The sequence below is a fragment of the Cavia porcellus genome, unplaced genomic scaffold, assembly GCF_034190915.1.
Source record: "Cavia porcellus strain 051 isolate PalLab524CR breed Dunkin Hartley unplaced genomic scaffold, mCavPor4.1 scaffold_16, whole genome shotgun sequence".
In the NCBI taxonomy this organism is placed as follows: Eukaryota; Metazoa; Chordata; class Mammalia; order Rodentia; family Caviidae; genus Cavia; species Cavia porcellus.
In genome coordinates this window covers 16,269,169-16,293,220 of record NW_026947499.1, presented here as the reverse complement: position 1 = coordinate 16,293,220, position 24,052 = coordinate 16,269,169, and the positions used below count along the sequence as shown (strand labels likewise).

The 24,052-nt window shown below is 39.3% G+C and overlaps 1 protein-coding gene across 9 annotated transcripts in view; it reads left to right on the top strand.

The window, feature by feature from the left end:
• Positions 1–24,052, top strand: part of Cit (citron rho-interacting serine/threonine kinase) — a 169,420-nt gene that overhangs the window by 118,719 nt on the left and 26,649 nt on the right. For 3 of the 9 annotated variants that reach the window (XM_063225749.1, XM_063225744.1, XM_063225743.1), the window contains 9 exons: positions 1,134–1,187; positions 7,595–7,792; positions 8,235–8,455; positions 10,751–10,886; positions 13,413–13,517; positions 18,904–19,044; positions 19,581–19,688; positions 21,357–21,519; positions 21,802–21,966. In XM_063225749.1, coding sequence (XP_063081819.1) covers positions 1,134–1,187; positions 7,595–7,792; positions 8,235–8,455; positions 10,751–10,886; positions 13,413–13,517; positions 18,904–19,044; positions 19,581–19,688; positions 21,357–21,519; positions 21,802–21,966 — 1,291 coding nt within the window. The remainder of the gene's footprint in view (positions 1–1,133; positions 1,188–7,594; positions 7,793–8,234; positions 8,456–10,750; positions 10,887–13,412; positions 13,518–18,903; positions 19,045–19,580; positions 19,689–21,356; positions 21,520–21,801; positions 21,967–24,052) is intronic. The other 6 variants (XM_063225750.1, XM_063225752.1, XM_063225746.1 and 3 more) reach the window with 3 other exon arrangements.

Sequence of the window (24,052 nt, the reverse complement as noted above, 5' to 3'; positions counted from 1 at the left end):
CTCCTCAAAGAAGCCCTCCTTCACAACTTCTTCCTATCTACTCTTACTCTTTTTTACTGAGTCCTCTTTGTATGCTTCACAATGTTTTTTCCAGTCTGTGATCAAGCACTGATTTTATTTTCTGTCTTCCCTCACCCAAATGAAGGCGCTGGCCATGTGTACGTGTTTCCTACTAGTGTCAGGCGTATAATATGCATTCAAAAAATTTTTGACAACTGATCCAGTATTGCTGTCATAGGACAGCTTTGCTTCAGAGAAAGCCTGTTTATTTACTGCAAAGTCAGTGTGGGGTTTTCTGAATCTCTCATGGTGCTGGGGATAGAACCCAGAGCCTCAAGCAAGTTAGGCAAACATTCTAATACTGAGCTGCATCCCCAGCCCTTTTTATTTTGAGGCAGGTCTCTCTAAATTGCCCAGGCTATCCTAAAATTTGTGATTTTCTTGCCTCAGCCTCAAGAGTAGCTGGGATCATAAATATTTATAATGCTTAATACAATGTTTTCAATATGTAGATCTATTTTGTCAAGAGCATTGGTTTTACTTAGAATAACGTGCGTTTAAAAATGAGATTCAAGTATATACCCCTGACTGTTAAAATACAATGTTAATAGTTGTTGTGTTGTGCCCAGCACTAACTTTTGATTCAAAAACAAAGCAAAAGAAAAACTATACTTTTTTCCTAACTGTGAGCCTATATGTGTCTGCATGTATGTGTGTGTGTGTGTGTGTGTGTTTCTTTAACAACTAGGGAGAGGTCACCAGGAGGGAAGAGGGAAGGTTACTCATCTTTTCAGAATGAGGAGGAGGACAAATGAAGGACAGTAAAAACTTTATTCTTTATTACTTTGTCCCTCTTCTCTCAGTAGTCCTTAGGTGTTAATATGAATGCAAGCAGGTAATTGTACAGGACATGCATGTGTGGTCTAGATAGCTAATTGTTATTAACACAGTATCCTGGTGATTTATTTTTGATGCCGGGAAGGACTTAATTAGTTCTTTACAAAATAGATGCTGGGGCTGCTGCAATGTCACTTTTGACTTTTTGGGCACGTTGCTGTTGGCTGTATTTGACCCACAGCTTATAAACTGTATTCTACTCTGTGAATATTTATTATCCATTTCTTACCTTTCAGGCACATAGAGATGAAATCCAGCGCAAATTTGATGCCCTTCGTAACAGCTGTACTGTGAGTATTATTAATTAAAGATGACTGAAATATCAGGGCACTGAAACAGGGATGCGACAAGGGATATCTCTTTCTAAGATCAGCAAGTGATATTTTGATATGAGCTTGCAGTTTGAAGCAGATAATGCAGTCAAACTTATCTGGAGGTTTTCGAGCCCTAGACAATCTGTTTTTCAGGGTTAGAAAAAAGTAAAACCATCTTCATGTTGGGGGAGGAAGATAATCGGGATGGAGAAAATAACTGAAATTGTAGTACCACTACCGGATTTCAGCAACTGTATCTCACCGCTCCCCTCCCACCATCCTCCTTTACCATGGGACGGTCCTATCCACAAGGCTTCCTCAGCCTCTGTTCTGCCCAGATGAAAGACCAATTAGTTCTTCTGTGGGCCTAGACATTTTAACTTCCTAGAAGATAAAATCTGGCTTCCTTAGATACACATTCAAAATCTAGGATCCTTTGGGTAATGTTACTTATACTGAGATGTAAATTCTGGTAGCAGATGACTATAGGTTATGTAATAGGATAGAGCCAGTGAAAATGCAAAGTCCGTATTTGATGAATATGAAAGAAGGAAACAGGTCCCTTTCAGAAGATGTGGATGTTATCCTTTTTTGTGCTGCCTTCTCTTTTCTTTGGGCTTTTCTTCATTTTATTACCTTTTTGGTCTTCAGTGATACTGTCCTTTTTTGTGCTGTTTACATCGTGAGTCTCCAGAAATATCTCCCATCTATAGTTTATTTTTTCATAATGAGCTCCTTACTTCCTCCTTAGTTACTATAACCAGGGCTTTAAATCTTAATGGTGCATGTTATTTTCAGTTGAGGTATAAAAGGCATAAAGTACACTTATCTTAAATGTACAGTTTGAATGAAATTGTTGAAACCACAGACAACTGTGTGACTGCAATTAAGACACACGATGTTTGCAGCCCCCAGCAGGCTCCCCCGTGTCCCTTTCTCTAGCATCCTTTGCCCAGAGAGTCACTCCGTTCTGATCTCTGTTATCATGTATCAGTTTTGCCTGGTTTTAAACTTCATATAAATGGAATCAGAGAAGATGTGCTCTTAGGGGTTTAGCTTTTTCTTTTTTAAACTTAAATTTGTCTTTGATGTCTCTTCATGTTGCTACATTTCTATACAATTTTTTTTCTTGTTCATTATTATGTATGTCTAGTGTATGAATAGAACTGTGCTTATTTATCAATTTTTCCAGTGGTGGGCATCTTTGTTTCCAGATATGATAGTTACCCCCATCTCTCTTCTTTTGAGGAGGTGGTAGATTCTGTTCCTGTATTCTTCAGCCTAATTTTTAAAATTTTTTATTGTCTTGGTTTCTTACTTTTATTCCAGTTGTTTCCTTATATTACATGTATGCTTGCAAATGATCACTGAGTAAAATATAGATCATTTTATGGCTGTGATTCTTTTCTACTGTTAGTTTTTACTTAAACTTGGATATTTTCAAAATATGTTCATCAGTAATTCTGATGAACTTTCCTGAAATTTTCTTTTCTTTCTTTTTAGTGTTTTAGCATAAGAAAAATTTGACGGAATCTTTTTAGAGTTTTATGAAGGTATAATTGATATATAATATGCCAATGATATATAATATGTCTATGTTTTTTAGAATGTGTACACATTAGTGAAACCAAAATAATAAAATAATGAACATGTCTGTTACCCTTAAAAGTTTCGCTGATGCCCTTTTGGAATCTACCTTGCTCTCTGTTTTTAAATTGGAAGTTTAGTCTTAATGGACTAGTCCAGTATGTAGGGTGAATTTGGTTTCTTGCTTAATTTCTGTATCATTTATATTGTCTAAACTTGAATGTCTAAAACTTACTTCCCTTACTTTCTATGGACAAGTCTCTGGAAGTATTCCCAATTGGGGTAGCAGATCTTGAGAAAGTGACCCTCACCCCCATGGCAGCCAGAGCTGCCGGGTGGTTTAGTGGTTCAAGCCCTCGGTTTTGAGTCAGGCAGTCTGAGTTCAGATTATAAATTGCCTTCCTGGTAACCAACATTATACTCCCAGCCTGGGCAACTGAAAGAAACCTTATCTCAAAGTAAAAGTTAAAAAGGGGGCTAGAGATACAGCTCACTGTGAAGTCCTGATTTCAGTCCTTAATATTAAAAAAAAAAGGATAACACTGTACATCCTCAGTTGCAATGTACCATTGATTGACTGATGTATAATCAACTTAATAACTGCTCTTTGGATGCTGAGTGCAGGAAGAAAAATAGCTGCTGAGTTCCAGTATACATTCAAGTTTCAGAAACAGTAAGACTGAGGAAGCACTGAGTCATAGAATATAGTAATGATACCTCCCTTATAGGGTTCCCACAATAATTAAATGAGATGATGCATGCAAAGTGGTTGCGGGGTCTGATCCATAGAGAGTATTAAGTGCTGTTGCTTACTCTTACTGTTTTATTGTATTGGGTTTATAATATAACCTTTTGTTTAGAAAATGACTTTGTTCCTTTAAAAAGCTTGAAAGCCAATGCTTTAGGCCAATACTTGGCCATAATCTGTAGTACATCTCAATTATACTTTTACAAGTTCAAGGTTGCTTTAATGAGGGTTAAAAAAGCATGTGATGGATTTTCGTTTCTTTTTGGCACTGTCCAATATTGTCTCCATCAGGAAATGTCATCTTTGCTCCTGGTGAGAACTCCCATAATAACTCAATTGATAGGAGTGCCCAGTTAGCAGCTTTCAGAAAGCTCGGGAGCAATAAGATTCTCCAGTTCAGACCACTTCTATATTTTGAAAGGATTTAAAAAAGGATTTGATTCAATCTGGCATCTAAAACCCTACCTAAGTCTGTTTTAGAGGGGAGTTGGTGGGCAAACATATGACACAGCTTTAATTATGAATCAATCTGTCAGCTATAAGATTAAAAATAAATAATATGCAAATAGCTGCCTTTGGGAAAGAACTAGGCATTAAAATAGGATTTCAGTCCTGTGTGTTTTTAGCCTGATTCTCATTGTTTGGTTTCTTCACCCTTAACATGCTGTTGGACATTGGCCTGGCAGATAACCTCTCCTGATCTGCTAGTTAAGTGTGACGGGTCAGTGTCCACTTACCAGAACCAGGAGGACCGTGTAATAGCCTTGAAAAGTAACAGATAACCTAAGCAGATTCTTATTTTGACACACAGAGTAGATAATTTTTATATTCCTCTTGTCTGAGAGAAAGGCAGTGAGATCTCTTATCTATAAAAACAGCATATCAGAAAGCTTTGCTGGCCCTTGCATTATGAAGCCACCTCCCTTGTGTCTTTTTGATTGCTAAGATGGAACCAGCCTTTGGTTTATCTCTTTTACACTCTATCCTTGGGGTTGAAAGGTTAACAGACTTTTACCATAGTTTGCTAATAAATCATATGGTCTTTGTAGAGAGAGACTATATCATGGCCACAAAGTCCACCTAAGAATTCTTGCACATTGCCTGGTTCAAAACCAAGAAAGGCCATCCTCAGTGGTTGATATATCTTACTTTATCATTTCAAACTTGCAAAATTTCAAAGAAAAGTTGACTAACCCTGATTCCCTATTTTAGAGGAATAGCTTTGTTAAGAGACTTCTCTTTATTTTGGTGATACTGGGGTTTGAACTCTGGGCCTTTGTACGGATGTACATGCACAGAACTTGGTAAAATTTTTTGAGACAGGATCTCACTAAGCTGCTAAATCACCCAGGCTGGGTTCCAGCTTGAGATACTTCTACCTCAGCCTTCCTAGAGTCCTTGGATTAGTGATGCACACCACCAAGCCAAGCTAAGAGCAGAGATTCTTGAATTTTGGTGTTGAATTTAAATTCTAGTTTTTCCTTTTTTATGTTCTAGCAGTATGTCCTTGAGCAAGTCACTTGACCTCTATTTGCCCCAATTTTCCCACCCATACAATGGGAATCAAATAATACTTATTTTAAAAATAGTCATAAAAGTTTCCAATTATACTTTTCTTTAGCTATGGAGACCATTAATTTACTGATTATACCTCAAATCATTTAACATCTCTAAACTCAATATGTGTGCATAGATCTAATACTTAACTTACAGCTCCAGCCATTGGCAAGAGGGTCACAAGCCAAGGAATTAACTACTGTATGTTGAAAGGGTCACAAGTTATTATGGCTTGGGTGGACAGAATGCATAAAAAATTTAAATGAGTTAAAATGCTTTATATCTTTTACACAGACACATAATCCTTATCTTGTCAAATGGGCAATATAGAAACCATGACCTAATATAGAAACAACAACACAGAGACCTGCAATCAGAGGCACGAGACCTTGAAAACTGACTAGTGACAGGAAAATAGAAGGGCCCTTCCTACCCCCGTGGTCCCATCTGCACTGGAGTAATAACTGACAGCACTTTGACATTTTTCATGTTTTTTTTTTTTTTCTTTAGCCCTTTGTAATCTAATTTTGGGAGAAAGAGAAGAGGGGGCAGAAATGTATTTTTACATCATAAACTGTATTATTTTCATTAATCAAAGGAAGTAGGTACCTAAGACTTAAATATAGCATTGACTGGCAAGAAAATTATATATATATATATTTTGTCTTTTTCTTTTTTATCGGTACCGGGGATCGAACTCACGACCGCCTGCTTGCAAGGCAGGTGCTTATGCCGCTGAACTAAATCCCCAGCCCCGAAAAATTATATATTCTTATGTGAATAGATTTCCTATAGGCTGTGTGTTATGCAAAAGACTTTAAAAATGAACCATTATCATGGTCATTAGGTTTTATTCCTTACTTTTCACATGGTCTTATAGTATACTAGTAGCATTCAAAAAAAATTAAAACTGAAACAAATATAGAATTTACTTCCATGTTACAGATGGAGAAATCAATCCACTAAAAAGTGGCTTATTTGAAGTTCTAGAATCCATTTTATTTCCAGGCCAGTTTGCCTCAATATCACTGAGGCAAAGTAGAATAAAGCATAGTAGTTAAACATTTACAGTAGGAAGAAAAGTATCTTGAGAAATGGGTTATACCCTCAATGAGAAATAGGGTCATTTAACAGGTAGACCTTGTTCGTTTTTTCTGCTTTTAGAAGATTTAGCCATGTCACAGAAATTTATAACTACTGGGTATGACAAAAGTACAGGTTTTTAACCTACTTTTTCCCTTTGATAAAGAAACCTCTTTCCCAGTTTAAAAAAAAAAATCCTGCCCAGATCACTCTTATTTCCCACTGGGAGTTGACAGTGTACCTCAAGTCAATACAGTAGGAATTAACATGGTTTTTGACATTATAAAGCAAATTATTAGACCACTTACTAACCATTAAAAGGTTATCAGCTCAGTTAATACAACGATAAGCTGTATTTTCTGAGCCACACTGAACAAATGTACTTTAATTCATGTTCTATAGCTCTGTGTGCCTGGAAAGATTTTTTAATTGATTATCAAAAGGGGTTAAAATAAGAACTTAGTCATAGAAACAATGTTAACATTTCATAAATGAAGTCTACCCTAGGTCTGAAAATTAGAAACAATAGCTATAAGCTCAAAGGAGTTTCCTTTTAATTTACTTCTTTTTGTTGCATAAAATTTAATTTATAGTCTGTGTGCCTCATTCCAACTATTATTAGAAAATTGCCCTTAAACTTCTGAAATATTTTATATAAAAACTCTCAGCAAGCGCCAATACTAAACCTCAGCAAAGAGAATAGAAAAGCTAACTGCACTGAAATTGAAGTCGTTCTGCCACTGAGCAGGGAAATAATTGAGCAAAACCAGATTAAATCTCTTTCAGTAGAACGGCAATTTCATATACACTGAGAGATAACTGTATGGTAAAATCCATTAAAACGATGCCATAATATATTTTCAGGATTATTCTGAGCTTCCCTTAAGATTTTTCTTTGTTACATGAAATTAAATTCATTGCCTGTGATATTATTAAAATAACTCTTAATATCTTTCTCTGTTAGTCTTTATAAGAACTGAATTTTGCCTTCCAAGGCTGTGGCTGTCTCCCACGATCACTTCATAAGGGTGTTGTCAAGGTCATGTGTAGCTTAATTAGGTGCTCATGATACCGGACTGTTAGTCCTCTTTCCTTAACTGGCATTTTGTGTCTCATCCCCCTTTATTTTATTGTCGCTCTGATATGAACTTGATCTCATTTGAACTTGTCCCGTCTGCAGAGCAGTCACTTTTTGATTGATTTGTTTTTGCCATATTTTCCAAATGTACCCTGAGTTAGAAACTGAGACTTCTTTGTACATGTGTTAGAGCTGAGTGAGTGGGCTCTGGAGCTTAGACGTGGCCCCACATTTAGATAGCTGCACATTGCTTGTCAGTTCCACAAAGCTCTGAACATCGGCAGTTAGTGAGCTTGCGTGGTGTGCAACTGAGTTCCTTTCCCCTTGCAGGTCATCACAGACCTGGAAGAGCAGCTAAACCAGCTCACCGAAGACAACGCTGAACTCAACAACCAAAACTTCTACTTGTCCAAACAACTCGATGAGGCTTCGGGTGCCAACGATGAGATAGTTCAGCTGCGAAGTGAAGTGGACCATCTCCGGCGTGAGATCACAGAGAGGGAGATGCAGCTCACCAGCCAGAAGCAAGTAAGGAGGGTGAACAAAGTCCTGATGTCCCTGGAAGACTCTCGGAAGGATCTAGAAGGGTCTGGTGCCTTCTCAACTAGTGCATATTCTCCTACTCAACCCCATCTTGTTGCTTGAGTTTTGGGGTTTTACAAATAGCTTTTAAAAGTACGAAGTAGTTCTTAATTTTTATTTTAAAAAATTAAAAATAAAGTGGAAAGATTTGGGAAGCCATTGTGAGCCACTTGATTTTAAGCTTGGTCCATCTCCCCACTCCAATCCCAGGCTGGCTTTGGGTTCCGCCTCTAAGGTGGCAGCACAGTGGTCATTCATCCATTCTTGTCCAGCCCCCAGGGTGTAAAAGCAAGAGATGTACTATATTTAAGAATGTAGTCAGGAACTTGTGCTTTTCTGAAACTGATCTGATAAAAGTAACCTCCAGGAAATCCTCATTTGATACAAGGCACAACTCAGTGGTACTGATTTGCAGACGATGGAGGCTCTGAAGACCACGTGCACGATGCTAGAAGAGCAGGTCATGGATCTGGAGGCCCTGAATGATGAGCTGCTAGAAAAAGAGCGGCAGTGGGAGGCCTGGAGGAGTGTCCTCGGCGACGAGAAGTCCCAGTTTGAGTGTCGGGTTCGAGAGTTACAGAGGATGCTGGACACTGAGAAGCAGAGCAGGTGGGACTTCCTCTTTGCAGAAAGCTAGTGAAAGATGATTGCAGTTGGGTCCACCTGAGAGTTGTAAACATGGTGACCAACTTTCTTAGCTTGTGCAGGACTGAGTATGGAACATGTTCAGGGTTAATTCTGGGATGCTCTTGAGGAAACAACATTGCGTGTTCATCCTGGTTGTGACTCTGGGCGTTGTCATTTGGGTTTTGTAGCAGTGCCTCGTGGCCCTTTACCCAGTGCGGAGGCCCGGGAGTCAAGGCAAATATCTCAACGCCTTCCTTGCAGAAACGCTCTCAGCAGATTTCTTATCAGCATGACCGTGTGGTCATGTAGCCAGATATGATCATGTGTACTTGCTTGTCCTCTTGCTACACTGGAGCTCCTGAACCTTGACACCACTGACACTTTGGCCTGGATAATTCTCTATCATAGAGATCCGTCCTCTGCACTGTAGGATACTGGGCATTACTCCTTGTCTCTATGCTAGATGACACTGGCAGCCTCCTTTCCAAGTTGTGACAGCCCAAAGTGACTCTGGATATTGCCCATTGTCGCTGAGATGGGGGAAAACTATCCTCGATTGAGAACTTCTGCTCTCCAATGAGGTGTTTTCCTTCTTTCTTGGTAGCAAATGCTAATGAAGAGTTTAGGCAGCTTTCCCCCAGCTCCCCCAGCATAGAGTTCCCTTCCTGCTGGGGCTATAATGGTGCAGAGAGTGCCATTCACACTGAAGATGCATCAGTTTGAGGAGTTATTATGACAATTTTGTAGCTAATGGCAGGAAAATGTTTTGTTCTAACAAAATTAGTATGCTATGACAGTTTACAGGTGGAAATAAATGGTCTTGAAGAACAGGAACCTCATTGGAATCTGCACAAAAGTGCCATATGGGCCAGCATTAGCCCTTGGCTTTATGTCTGCCCAACTGGATTATATCATCTTTCTTAACCTTGCTAAGGTCATCTTCCTGTGAAATCGCCTTCCTGTGGTTCTCTGAATTCCCTAGCGATTTAAACTAAGCATAGTCCTATTTGTCACTTAATTAGACTATATCACACCATTTGATATGTTTCACATTTACCTGGTCATAGTGGATTCAACTACATGTGATGGACGGATAATTTATGCTAAGTTCTACAACAGATTAGAGGAAAAGATGAGAATCCTTTAATTTCAAGAGACACTGGTACAGATGTTTCCTATTTTATTTTATTTTTGACCTCCTCCCCATCAGAGTGTTTGCTGTTATGAAGTGCCGCTGTTTTAAAGCCCTATTTTTGTTTTTCTTCAAATCCTTAGGCTCCCCTTGTCCCACTGGAAGTTCTGTCCACTCTCTCACAAACCCTTTCCCTCCCACTCCTTCAGAGATAGTTTTGGAGGTCAGGTCTGGCTTCAGAATCAAGAAATACACAGCTATACGTGGAAGGTATAATTATGGACTGTGCGGCGTTAACCTACTTCTTTTATTTCGTGTCTACTTTCAGGGCAGTTGTGAAAGATCTTTCTTGAATGTGGGGTACTGAAACGAGTAAAATAGAACTCATAATCTTTGTCCTCAGAGGCTGAGTCTAGTGGAGGAGAAAAACTGTGCATTCAAATATTTATCACCTAAAATAGAGAATGATGTGTACTAGACAAGAAATACGTTTATGTTTTGGATGCAGAACAAGAGAAATTAGGAAAGATTTTAGGAAGGACATAGCATTTGAGTTCATTCTTGAGGACAAGTAAGAAGTCAGTTTGAGGAGTAAGGAAAAAGAATATTGGCTGTGGAGGGGGATGTGCAAACTGTGGAAGGCGGAATATGGGGGCAGAGAAGTGATTTTCCAAGCTTGCTTTTAATTCTTGGATTTTTCAATGTAATTTCTGACACTTTCATCAGATTTAAGTTTTAGTTTTCTGATGAGCACCCAAAACACTTGACCCCTTGCAGTGCTGTAAAGAGAGAAAATGTTTGCTTGAATGGGGTCTCGTGTGGTTCTCTGCATGCTGGGGTTCTTCAGTGGGCTTCCTCCCGTGCACATCCCTACAAGGAGGGTGTAATAGCCCTGATACATTCCAGTCGTCTTTTCTCTTCTCTTTAAAAATCAGTGCTCCAAGGAACTTTGCCTCTTAAGGCCATTTTTATCTACAGCCTGAAGTGGGTCACATCTCTGCTCTGTAAGCTTCAGAAAAGAGGACATAATTTGAAAGTAGGATTCAGGGTTTAGTTGGTCCTCAGGGTTAGAGGTGGACCAGCCTCCTTTCTCCAGTCAGTGGTGGTGGTGGTGTTTCTGAAATCAGACCTGGTTTTTCCGGCAGGGCACGAGCTGATCAGCGGATCACTGAGTCTCGCCAAGTGGTGGAGTTGGCAGTGAAGGAACACAAGGCTGAGATTCTTGCTCTGCAGCAGGCTCTCAAAGAACAGAAGTTGAAAGCTGAGAGCCTCTCTGACAAGGTCAGCACCTGTCTGCCTTTTGGGAAAACATTTTCATTTCCTTCTTTTAAAAGCCTACTTGAGACAAATTCAGAAGCAATCCATGGTAAACACATTTTATGAGCATACATTTGCTTACTCCAAAAGTACCAATTACGATTCACTGTGGGATATACCCATATTTGGCAACAACATAGGTCCATGAGGGTACTGGGTTGTCATGGTTACTCAGTGACTTTTTAACATCTGTCTAGTTGGACTCCACAAATCAGATCTTGATTTGTTATATATAACTCTTGATTTCTGGTATCTTATTTCTAGAAGGTTTCATGGATTAGTGTTGTGCAACCTTGTGAGGAGCATGGTAGCAATGAGTAAGGCTCATTCTATTGTTGCCATTAAATGTGGCTTTGCTTCTCTTTATTCCTAGTTCAGTGATCTGTCTTAATCTATTTTTTGTTGCTATCATAAAATACCCAAGACCAGATAATTTATAAAGAATAGAAATTCATTCGGTTCATGGTCCTAGGGACTGGGAAGTCCAGAAACATAGTCCTGGCATCTGGTGAGGACTTTCTGCAATGTAACATAGAGGGCATCACACAGTGAGAGTAAGTGTCCTAGCTTAAGTGGCTCCTTATTAAACTACTGGTGCCATCATGGGTTCCATCTTCATGACTTGAATCCTTTTTTTTTTTGTTTTGTTTTTTGTTTTTTTTTGGAGATAGGGTCTTGCTATGCAGTTCAGGCTGACCTTGAGCTCACTTTGTAGCTCAAGCTGGTCTTGAACTTGCAACGATCCTCCTGCCTCAGCCTCCCAAGTGCTGGGATTATAGGCATGTGCCACCACACCTGGCTGACCTCATCTAATACTAACTACTTTCTAAAGGTCTCACCACTAGTTAGCATCAACATATGAATTTGAGGATGAAGTTTCCAACATAGGAACTTGTAGGGAACACATTCAAACCATAGCAAGGTCTCATGACACATGTGAGCAACTTAGTATTTCACATTGAAAATATATGTGTCCTGTCCCTTTACCATATCCTATTTACAAAGTGAGGTACTAATGTTTTATTTAGAGATTGTATCTAATAGTCTTGAAAGAGATATAGAATAGGTGTTTCACTATTTCAGATAATGAAAGGGAAGATTAGAGACATTTTATATACATACACAGACTCAATTGTGTAGTCTTTTTCTCATATACACATATAAACTAGCAACTGAATTTTGTGTTTTATGTTTATAAAAGTAATTAAAGTAGCAAATGTAGAAATCACAGAAAAGTAAAGAAAAAATAACTGACAACCATTACCTTGTTATACTGTATATTTATTTGCAGTCTCTTGTTTGCTTATGTTTATATGTACAGACAGATATATTTTTTATAAACCTAGATTCCTACTATATATATACATAGTTTTATATCTTGAAAAAAATATCGCTGGAGGCTTTTTGTTAGTTAATGAATATTTCTTGAACATGTAATTCTGAAAAAGTCAAACTGCAAGCAAGCGACTAATTTAATCATTCCCCTCGTATTAGAAATTTGGATTTGTTCCCATTTGTCTTTTGCCACATAAATAATACTGTGACGAATATAAATCTTCATGGCCATCCATGGTTACCTTCTTACTGGAAATTCATAGAAACAGGATTCTGGGATCAAAGGCTAAAACTTAGCACTAGGGACTACTCCTGAGTTTCCTGAGGCTGGCTTACCACTTTTCTAAATACACTGCTGAGGGCCTTGTGCACACTGTGCTGGACAGATGCTCTACCACTTAGCCACATCCCCATCCCCTTTTAAATTTTGAGACATGATCTCACTAAGTTACCTTGGCTGGCCTTTTATGTGGCAGCCTCCTAAGTAGCTAGAATTACAGATGTGCATCATTACACCCGGCACCAGTTTTTTAAAGTATGAGGAAAAGAAATGTAATTTAGAGATAACTGAACCCTTTTATGTTTAACTTGAAGAACATGTTTTTCTGGCTATTCTGGAAGTATTCAATAACCACTTCCTGTCTGTCCTTTAAAGCTCTAGACGTTCTGGTACCATATTTCTTTTCTGTATTTGGTATGACTTTCTCTTTTCCATACCTTATCAATCTTTCCTCTGATAAAGCGGTCATTGTGTGTATGCATACCTGTCTAGGTATCAGCTACTTGCTGCATTTCCAACTTCATGAGAGACCCTTTCATCCCAGTTGCTATAATGTTCTGCAAGTACTAAGCACTCAGCATATAATTAATTAATTAAATTCACCCACAGCCTGTCAGATTGATACATCCCGGAGCAGCCATCCTTTTAGAACTTGCTGCAGCTATATATATGCTCCATCCCTTAGAAATAATTTCTGTTCTCGTGCGGCAGACTTACCTGTCACATGGACTTTTGGTTTCTCAAAATGACCTTTATGTGCTAACCTATAGAACTTGATTATTGTTTATATGTGAAGGTTGGTGGACCTTTATACAAGTGGCTAGCACCTAACATTTCCATTTGTGTTATCATGGCCAATCTTTCTGAATGTCCAGCTCAATGACTTGGAAAAGAAGCATGCCATGCTTGAAATGAATGCCCGGAGCCTACAGCAGAAACTGGAGACTGAGCGGGAGCTCAAACAAAGGCTTCTGGAAGAGGTGAGTGTAGACCACCTGGGAGCGAGAGCCAGGTGAGATTTTGGCAGTGAAAATTTGCTGCATTCAGTTGGTGAGATCCAAATTAGACACTCAGAGTTTGAAACTGGAGTTTTTGAGACTGAGTGCAGTAGCCACATAATATGTTTTACAAAGTACTTAACAGATTAAAATAATATGTCTTGAAGGCCAGAGGGTCTCTGCCATTCACATCCTTCTACATGCTGCTTAATAAAGTATAAAACACATAGTAAGTGCGTGCTGAATAGAAGTTTATTAAATATATGGTGAATGAATATTAAGTTAAATTGTTCTTTAGAGTTAATACTCAAAATATATTAAGTTTCGTGCTGATAGACCAGCCATGTAAATTAGCTTCCTACACAGGGCACAGAATCGATCAGATTATGCTGAGTGCAAAATTTCATAAGCACTTTTGAACACGTACTTAATTCAATTTAAAAACTTGTGTCACGCTTTTGAGATATAAGATGACAAGCTCAAGTTGATCTCCTAAACCCTTCCTTTATGTTATTTCATGTGCCTTTTCAGAGAATGTGAAAAATTGCTTTTTAAATTGATGACTACTTCCCGTTTCCAACCAAAGCTCCATACATTGAATCACTAATGATTCTGCTTTGTTCATTAGCACTGACTTACCAGGACAGATGCGCTTATATAAAGATGTCTAATGAAAACTTGAATTCCAAAGTGTGTTCTGTTTAACCTATAATGAGCCTGGCAGTTTAATTAATCAGAATTCTCTGTTGTCAAATGATACTCAGGAGCTCTGCTGGTAGAAATAATATTGCTATGCATTAAGTTTGCAAAGTGTAGTGAAAATATTGCAAGTGAGTATAAAGTGGCTTATTTAATGATACTTTACAAAATATAGGTAGGCGTTGGGGAAAGTTTTCAAGATGCGTGTGAGTGATGGTTACACAGTTGTATGTTTTTAATACCACTAAACTACGCACTTAAAATGGTAAAATGACCCAGCATGTAGGAAGGTCTAATTTGATCCTTAACCCTTACCAAAAGGTATATTTTGATAGCAAAAAATTTAAAAATAAAATTAATGTTAAGTGCACATGCATATGAATGAAATTTATTAAATGGCCCTATAAACACATGCAGGTTGAATATCCTTTATCTAAAATGCTTGGAATGAGGATTTGGGAATATTTGCATATATAGATATAAATATATAATTTTATTCTTAGGAATGGGACCCAAGTCTAAACACAAAATTTATTTATGCTTTATTTAGCTCATATACACATAGATGGGAAGTAATTTTATACAGCTCTTTTTAAATGTGGGTGTGTTTTGCCTGTGATCCATCACATGAGATCAATTTTCACTTGTGCTGTTGTGTTGGCCCTCAAAAATTTTTGAGTTTTGAAGCACTGCAGATTTGCAGTTTGGAACTAACGATGCTCAACCTCTACTTGAACTTTTAAATACACCGGGTGGTCCAAGCAGTGTTACAGTTTTTTTGATGGCACGAATAGGCAGTGTCCCCACCTTCTCCACACGCTGGAAACAAAACAGAAATAACCGATGCTGTTGTCTGTCCTTTTCTTCTGAGGAGGGCGAGCTGGCCCTGACGGCTCAGCACTTTGGTCCAAGGTTACATGGTGAGTCAGTGGCAGTGCTGGGAATAGAATGCTGGAAGCCTGACTCAGTCCTTCGTTCTCACTTCTAACCTACATGAGAACATTTCCAGTTGCCAGTCTGTACCTCCCAGATAGATATTTGAGCACAGACATCTGGCTGATACTGGATTTAAATCAGATTTCACAGGTAGTTGAAACTATTTTTACTTAATCGTTTACTTTTGGTTGTGCTGAGTATTGAACCGAGGCCTGACATATAAAGAATGACTTTTGTTGTCCAAAATACAGTTGGGTACTTGGTTTTAACCTACACCAAACACTTCAACCTAAGCAACCTCTTTGTAAGTACAGAAACTTTTAAGTGGGACATAATTAGACAAATTTTATGTCTATCTAGTTCATATTCCCATGATTATTTCTCTTTTTCCTGCCCTTGACAAACTTGACTATATAAATTTTTCTTCCAACTTCTTCTGAGGCCTGAAATAGTTTTAGGAGCTTTCTTGATATAACACTTTAGAATCACCAGTGTATTGGAAGTAATGCCAGAGATGAAAGTCCATCTGGTAATGCATGTCAAATTCATCTCCTAACTCAAGGTAGAAAACCTCTATCCCAATGCTTCTCTTAGATGGACCTCACTGAACCTTGGCCAAACTGTTACAGTACCTTTGGGTATCCCAACCCATTTTTCATCAACCGTAATTCTTAGAACTCTTTCCTTGTTTTAAACTAAAGCCTATGACTCTCATCCATTGTTCTCTTGCATTACAACATGAAATTAAAGAGTCGTCTGATAATAAGACATCCAAAATGTAAATAAAGAGCAAAATAAATGTTAGATAATAGCAATTAGGGAGATAGGAGAGGGATCAAGAGATGGATGGTGGAGGAAGGAATAAGAAGGGGGATCAAAGAAGAGATTAAAGTGTATTGTGTACATGTACCAACCCTCCACAAGGCATGTAAACATGTACTATAAAAATGTAACGTAAACAAATTATAAAAATTAAAAAAATCAAAACAAATCCACAGTCCTCAAAAAAAGAGTAGACTGATATATCCAACCAAAATCAGATTAATACTGATTTATTCTTAAATTACTTAATAGTAAAACACATTTAATTAGCACTTGCTATGTGTCAGATGCCTTTCTGACTACTTTGGATGAATGAACTCATGTTTTTCTTGTAAATCCTTTAACAACTTATATTATCTCTATGACACTTGGATATCAAACTGTCTCCCACTCTCCACTCCAAATTGCCTTCTCTTTCTTAGTGAAACATTTCAGATTTTCAAAGGTTTGAGTTTTTTTCTGGTAGATTTGTCTTTTCAAAGATTTTATAGGAGTCCAGGTGGTCTAAAATACGGCCTGCTTTTTTTTGTTTTTTAAAGACAGGGTCTTGCTATGCAGTTCAGGCTGGCCTGGATTCACCGTGTAGCCCAGGCTGGCCTTCACTTCGCAGCAATCATCCTGCCTTAACCTTCCGAGTGCTTTGATCATGGGCATATGCCACCACACCCGGCCCATGTGACCTTTCTCAGCAGAATGTTGTATTTACATCCTGGGTTCTATAAGCCTCTGCCAATTACCTGGAGCTCTTGGATAGTTTAGTCACATCACTGACTTCCAAAGATCTGTAAAACTGCCTCTTATTCAGAGGTCCCCGCCCTCTTACCTTTTTTTGTTTCATTTTAAAACATTTTTATCTTCTGTATTTATTCAGCTGCTTTTAAAAAGTACCACCCTATTTTTCAAAAATAACATCCTATTGACCTTTTCTGTTTGGTTTTGACCCATCCTTCCTGCCCACTGGGATCATCTTGTATTTCCGGTCCTCTCATCTAGCTCCTTCATTCATCTCCCCAGTTTCCTGTCACCCTTAGGAAACTGGTGGACAGGTCTAAGTATAGCTCAGGTCCTCTTTTCAGTCTTAACACTGACCCATGAGTATTCCTCCGTTTGTCTCTCTCTGCAGCAGACAGTTTTTGAAAAACATTTCATAGAGTATAAATATCACTCTTACTTGTGCTTAGTTTTTATTGTAGTAAATAGCCAGCCTATTTCTTAGAAAGCCCCTGGACAGTTGATGGGCTTATTCTAGAAAAATGTTTTTGGCTTGGTTGTCACCAAATAGATCCTTGTCCACGGCACTTGTTTTGCTGGTTCCTTCCTCGTAATTAATGTTGTCCTAAAATAGCAGAACAAAACTCAAGAGGGGGGGTTTGCCAAAGAAATCACTTGGTTTGCGGGGGCTGGTAGCTCCCTTCCAGAGCGTATTTCAGCTGTTTCTGTCCTTTTTTCTTCCTTTCTTTTTTCTTTCCTCCCCTACTTCCCTTCCTCCTTCCCTCCCTCTTTTCTCTTTTTCCTCTGTATTTAGGAGGTTCTGTGGTTTGATTGAGAAATTCCTGGTTATGTACCCATGCCAGATGATCATTAGTATCTCATGCTTTATGACAGGACCAGCAGGGAAAAAGCAGATGAGAAAGGATGGGGTGGGTGGGGGGTGCTGAGCTGGATGGAGGGAGAAAGAAGGACAAAGGAGATAAAGATTACCAACATTCAGGGACCACCTTCCATTTCCTGGGCACTGCCTCAGTGTGGCATAGCAGGAGCCCTGTGGTCACATTGCTTTTAAGTGTCAGTTCAGGATTTAAAGTAGCGTCTCTAAAATTCCACAGTCCAGGTTCTTTTGACTACAGCACGGAGCTTCAGGGGTTCGCTTACCTCTCAAGAGGAAGGACAGGTAATGAGTAGAAGAGGAAATGAAAACACAGGCAGAGAGAAGCACAGTGAAAAGGGGAAAAACTAGCAAATTCTGTTAAAATTGCTCTTGACTTGCCGGGCCAGAGGGCTTTGAGATCTGCCGTGGACCATTTGAAAACCCCCATGATGATGTTTGTTGCTCTTTTATAGTACTGTATCCCTAAGAGTGCAGAGTGCCTAGGCTACCAGCGATGAGATTATTTGGGCCACAACCAGTATAGTTAGACGATAACCTGAGGTTTGGCTGAAATCAAGCTGCTGAAATCAAACAATGGAACACATTTTAGGGAAGAAATACCTTTAGGAAACAGGGTCATAAAACCAGAATCTCTATAACCTGCCCTATTTTCTGGTTGACTTCAAGTGTAAAAATTGGAGAAAGATTTTCAGCACAAAACTATTTCTAATGTACTAGATGGAAGTGTTTCTGAGTTTTATCAACTGCTGTAGTATCTCTGGGTTCTTTCTCTTCCTTTCTCCTCACACTGTAATTGTGGCTATTCATGTATGAATCGTGGCAATTGTGAAGTTAGGAGGAATGTAATTCTCTTTGTGTATTCTATACTGCCTACACAGTGATTTTTCTTAACAGCTATTGCAATCTGAAAACCAAAAGATAGGGATACATGGAACCTAGTTAACGTGGCACTGGATCGCACTGTATTCGCAGTCAAGTTAGGTTTATGTACTGACGTACCAAAGCATCCTCAGATGTAAGTCTGACTGGCACGGAAAATCCTGAGCATGGACTTCCTGATAATAGTGAGGATGCTGTCTTGTGTTTTGTGTCCATCGAAGATTTCCTTGCCAGTTCCTTTTACCCACGAGCACTTCCCACTTCCCTTTAGAGTAAAGACAAGTGGCATTTCTGGAAAGAGATGGTTTCAAAAGCTGAACTTTCAATGTGACCCTGAACCTAGGGGGAGGATAGGTGCGGTGGGGAGCAGCTGTGTTCTGTGTGGTGCTGAGCCCTCCTCCAGGCCTTCTTTCTCCTCACTAGCAAGCCAAGTTACAGCAGCAGATGGATCTACAGAAGAACCACATTTTCCGTCTCACTCAAGGGCTTCAAGAAGCTCTTGATCGGGCTGATCTGTTGAAGACAGAAAGAAGTGATCTGGAGTATCAGCTGGAAAATATTCAGGTAGGGACTGGCAAAGGGAATCGGCTTAAAAGATGTCTGCAGGGCTCGGGGTAGAGCGCAGTGGTAGAGGATGTGCTTAGCATGAGTGAAACCTGGGGTTCCATCCCACACCAGGTGTGTGTGTGTGTGTGTGTGTGTGTGTGTGCACGTGTGTTTGGGAGTCTATTGAGGCAAAGCTAGATGTTGAAAAGCCTGTGGTAAGTTGGTCAATATCTTTATGTTGTATTCTGTGTGTATTTCTCCAATGTTTTAATCATAAAAGTTTTCAAACTTTCAGAGAAGTTGGAAGGTTTCCATAGTGACCGTTACCTAGATCCTAGAGTTAACTATTATTTTTACTTTTTCATGTATCTATCCATCTTATTTTTTCTTTTATGATAAAGTTGGGACTAAGTAAATTTTCAGTGCTGTTTGTTTTCAAAGCGCTGTTTGTTTTAAACTTTTTTATGCTAACAGTTTTACTTTTTATCAAAGTACCAAGTTTAAAAGTATACCTCTGTCTGGCTCTGGGGTTATTTTTGTTTTGTGAATTTTAGGTTCTCTATTCTCATGAAAAGGTGAAAATGGAAGGTACTATTTCTCAACAAACCAAACTCATTGATTTTCTGCAAGCCAAAATGGACCAACCTGCTAAAAAGAAAAAGGTGGGTCAAAGGGTTTGACACGAGGGAGTTGGCAGTTTCACTGTGTTGCTCGTGACTCAGTGGGCTCCACTGTGATCTGAAGCCATAGGAACATAGAAGAAAAAAATGTGCATTTTCTTGTTGTGTTTTGGGTTGAAAAAATAAGTTTGGAGATAACTTTTATCAGAGGGTATCACTGGTCAAGTCTGGCAAAGTACTTTATATGCATAGCTATTAAAATCATAGTTCCTTTTTCTACTAAGAGAATGATCACACACACACACACACCCCACAGAAGATGGGGAGGGATCTGCAGAAAGAGAGAAAGGTTTATACATAGATCATCTCTAGAGGGCTCCAAGCAGCTTTGAAGGTCATTGTGCAGGGCTCTAGAGGGATTAGCGGGTTTCCTGTATGGTGTTTCAGCAGGATTAGTAGTTCACATATCTGAGAGTTTAGGCCAGCTTAAAAGTCACCTGAATGGGATCGTAGGAAGGACTTATAAACGATCTGGTCCAATGCTTTTGATTGTTTAAGTACTACTAAGACTGAGCCCAGGGAGCTGAAGTGACCTGTACAAATGCCTGGCTCATTAACTACACCTTCCACTAGTACTGTACCATCCCTTTAAGACTGTAACATGTAAATATTACAGAACTGTACTGACAGAAACCTAAACTGTGACAGGGTTATGTGGAGGTACACATGGTGAGGTTGCTTTTCATAAACCCAGCCCTTGCATTCCCAAAACAGTGAAGTCCTTGGCTGAGATTGGCTCAGTGTTCTCAATTCCAGAAAGGTGTCTAAGGAACTTTCAGTTCCTTCCAGGGACTTGATACACCATGGAGGCTGTGGCATTGGTTTTATAGGAAACGAATTGATGACTTGAGATACCTAGGAGAAAGGATGGGAGGACTGAATGACTGAAGTCAGTGGGTGGTCCCTGTGTCCCTGTGGCATCTTGAGTGCAGCATTCAGAGGCTGCCTATCCCCTATCCAGTGGTGGCTTCACTGAAGGGCTTCATTGCATACTGTGTGACTGTATATGTTTGCTATGCTTATGATATTTAATCTTTTTTATTTTAACAGCAAACTGTTGTCTGGTTATGTCATTTGATGTAGTTAGGGTGTTTCCATTTATTATTTTTCTGGATTAATTTTGTTTCAGTTGCATTATTTCATTTTCTTTTTTGTCTTCCATGTACAAAAAATATTTCCATTTGCATTTTTTTTGAAGTAAGCCCCTTGTCTTGGCATCATTTTGTTTTAAAAACACCCCTCTCTGTGTGTTGTAACTAAGCACCATGAGGCAAGTTCAAAGGCAGGAGTGACCTCTGGACACTCTCTCCTGGCTGTATGCTCCATCTCTTCTGATTCCATTTCTTGAGAGGGAGAGGCTCTCAGGAAATGAATTTTCTGTCACGGGAATATTAAAGGAAGAGGTGGCAGTAAATCAAGCATCTTTAACCCTCTTGGTGAAAACTCCCACACCCCACTTTTTTTTCAGCTGGCTGGAACGGGCTGAGGCTCAGCCTCCCTTTCCCCCTTCACATGCCATTTTTGCTAAACACACTTACAGTGAGTATGCACCTGGCCTTGGTGGATTGCTCGTCCCAAGTCAGCTTTCCTTTAGCTAGTGTGCAGTGCCAGTCTCCAGGAGTTAGGAGATATCTCTGTTTCCATTGCTAGGGTTTATTTAGTCGACGGAAAGAGGACCCTGCTTTGCCCACACAGGTTCCTCTGCAGTACAATGAGCTGAAGCTGGCCCTGGAGAAGGAGAAAGCTCGCTGTGCAGAGCTAGAGGAAGCCCTTCAGAAGACCCGCATTGAGCTCCGCTCCGCCCGAGAGGAAGGTAGGGGCTCTCTCTGCAAACTGCTCGAGGCTGTGGACAGGACAGAGGGCCGATCTCCATGAGATTGGCAAGAGTAGTTTAGCATCTGAGTTTATGGCCCATGAATGTTTCAGTCCAGACGTCCCAAGTGTAAAATATTTACAGCTTCTCTGATCTTGCCAAGTTGGCATAATGCATGTCCTTTTGGGCTTAGGTCCTTGAAAGACAGCCCAGGGGCATTCTGCTTACTCTGGGCCTTGGGGACTCAGCTAACCAAAAGACATTTTTCTGCTCTGTCTGCAGCCGCCCACCGCAAAGCCACGGACCACCCCCACCCATCCACACCAGCCACTGCGAGGCAGCAAATCGCCATGTCTGCCATTGTGCGGTCGCCTGAGCACCAGCCCAGTGCCATGAGCCTGCTCGCACCACCATCCAGCCGTAGAAAAGAGTCTGCAACTCCAGAAGGTTTGTTTTTTGTCTTAGTTTGTTTTCTGTTGCTGTAATAAAATACTTGTGACTAAGTAGTTTATAAAGAAATTTATCTGACTCACAGTTATGAAAGTTGGAAGTACAAGAGCATGAAACTACAGCTGGTGATACCTTCTTGCCACGCCATAGCATGGTGGAGGGTATTACTTGGCAGGACAGGGCAGCTATATTGTATTGGGTCTCTCTTTTTTTTTCTTCTTTCTTTCTTTCTTTCTTTCTTTCTTTCTTTCTTTCTCTCTCTCTCTCTTTCTTTCTTTCTTTCTTTCTTTCTTTCTTTCTTTCTTTCTCTCTCTCTCTTTCTTTCTTTCTTTCTTCTTTTTTTTTTTTTGTACCAGGAATTAAATTCAGGACCTTGTACTTGGCAGGCAGGCACTTGTGCCATTGAGCTATATCCCTGGCCCTTCTCTTTGTCTTCTTATAAATGCCATCATGGGGTCCTCACTCTTATGGCTCATCTAACCCTAAGGATCTCCCAAAGGGCCCACCTCGTTATCATCATCATATGAATTTTGGGAGGACTCATTCAAACCATATCCATTCTTTATTCTTTCTTTCTATTTTTTTTTTTTTTTTTGGTAGTATTGTACTGCAGATTGCACCCAGGGAATACTGAACTATATATCCCCAGCTCTTTTCAAGTTTTACTTTGAGTTGGAGCTTCACTAAGTTGCCTATGCTAGGCTTGAACTTGTGATCCTCTTGTCTCTGGTTTTCTAAGTAGCTGAGATTACAGGCATGGGCTTCCATGGCTGGCCAAACCATATCCACTCTTATAAGCTGTTGGGATTGTGTGCAATTTTTTTTTTACTTTCTAAGAAATACAGTCATATAGTAAAAAGCACAAAGAACACTAAGAGATAAAGAGTAGAAAGTAAGTCTTCCCTTCCCTCCAGATCCCTGATTTCAGTCATCTTCCAGGGATAGATAATGTACACAATTGTATGTGTCTATTAATGCATGTGTCTTATATGAAAAAATATAAGGTAAGGTAATTTTTTCTTTTTGTTGGTCCTGGCTATTGAACCCAGGACTTCATGTATCCTAGTTAGTTGCTGAGCAACATCCTTATCAAGAACATGAGCAAATGCCCTTCTTTTTCTAATAAATAGCATAGCACTATGTTGCACACTGCAGGAAGCTTTTTAGACAAAGTGTTGCCTGCGAGTGTTTCATATTAGTAAATACGAACTATTTCATTCTTTTAAAGGATTACACAGTATTCCATGGTGTGGGTGTGCACTTGACCTATTAGACCCTTGTTGATGGGCATTTAGGTTGTTTCTAATCCTGGTACTATAGATGCCCTACAAAGAACATCGCAGATCGTGGTGGGTGTTGTGGCTGTGGGATACTTTTTTTTGTATTAGTGCATATTTGTAAAGGAGACTAGTGAGATTTGTTTTGCTATGTTGACACATATACGTATTCATTGTTTCTTTTGAAGTTTTTTATTAATTGAATTTATTGGCATGTTTTAGGTATACATAATGATCACATTAGAGGAAATTTGTACCTGTTCATGATTCCTTTTTTTTCCCTGTTCCCTGCCCTCCCTTCAACCCCTCTTCCCCTCCTTACTTACAGAAGCTGTGTTTCCACCTTTTCCTTTCATTCTCATCATTTTTTCCCCTTCTTTCCTTTCCCCCCTCCCCCTTCCCTAGTTCCCTTTCCCATTTGAACATTTTCTTCCTGTTCACAATGCCTATTATACATTTTGGTCCTTATTTACACTTTTAGTTTCTTGTACCAAAACAATGTGGTATTTACACATGTGTGTCTGATTATCTAACACATTTTGGGTATTTTCATCTCTCTTTCTTTCCTTTCTCTCCTTTCCACATCCTCTTTCCCATATTTAAAATCTGCCTTCTAGTTTCTTGTCATTCTCACTTATTTTATTTTAGAAGATAATTTGTGTTTAGAAGAGAAGACGCATGACATTGAACTTTCTGAGACTGCCTTATCTGACTGACTTTACATGGTGGTTTCCAGTTCCATCTGTTTCCTGCCGATGATGTGATTTTGTTCTTCTTTATGGCTGAATAATATTTCATTGTGTCTA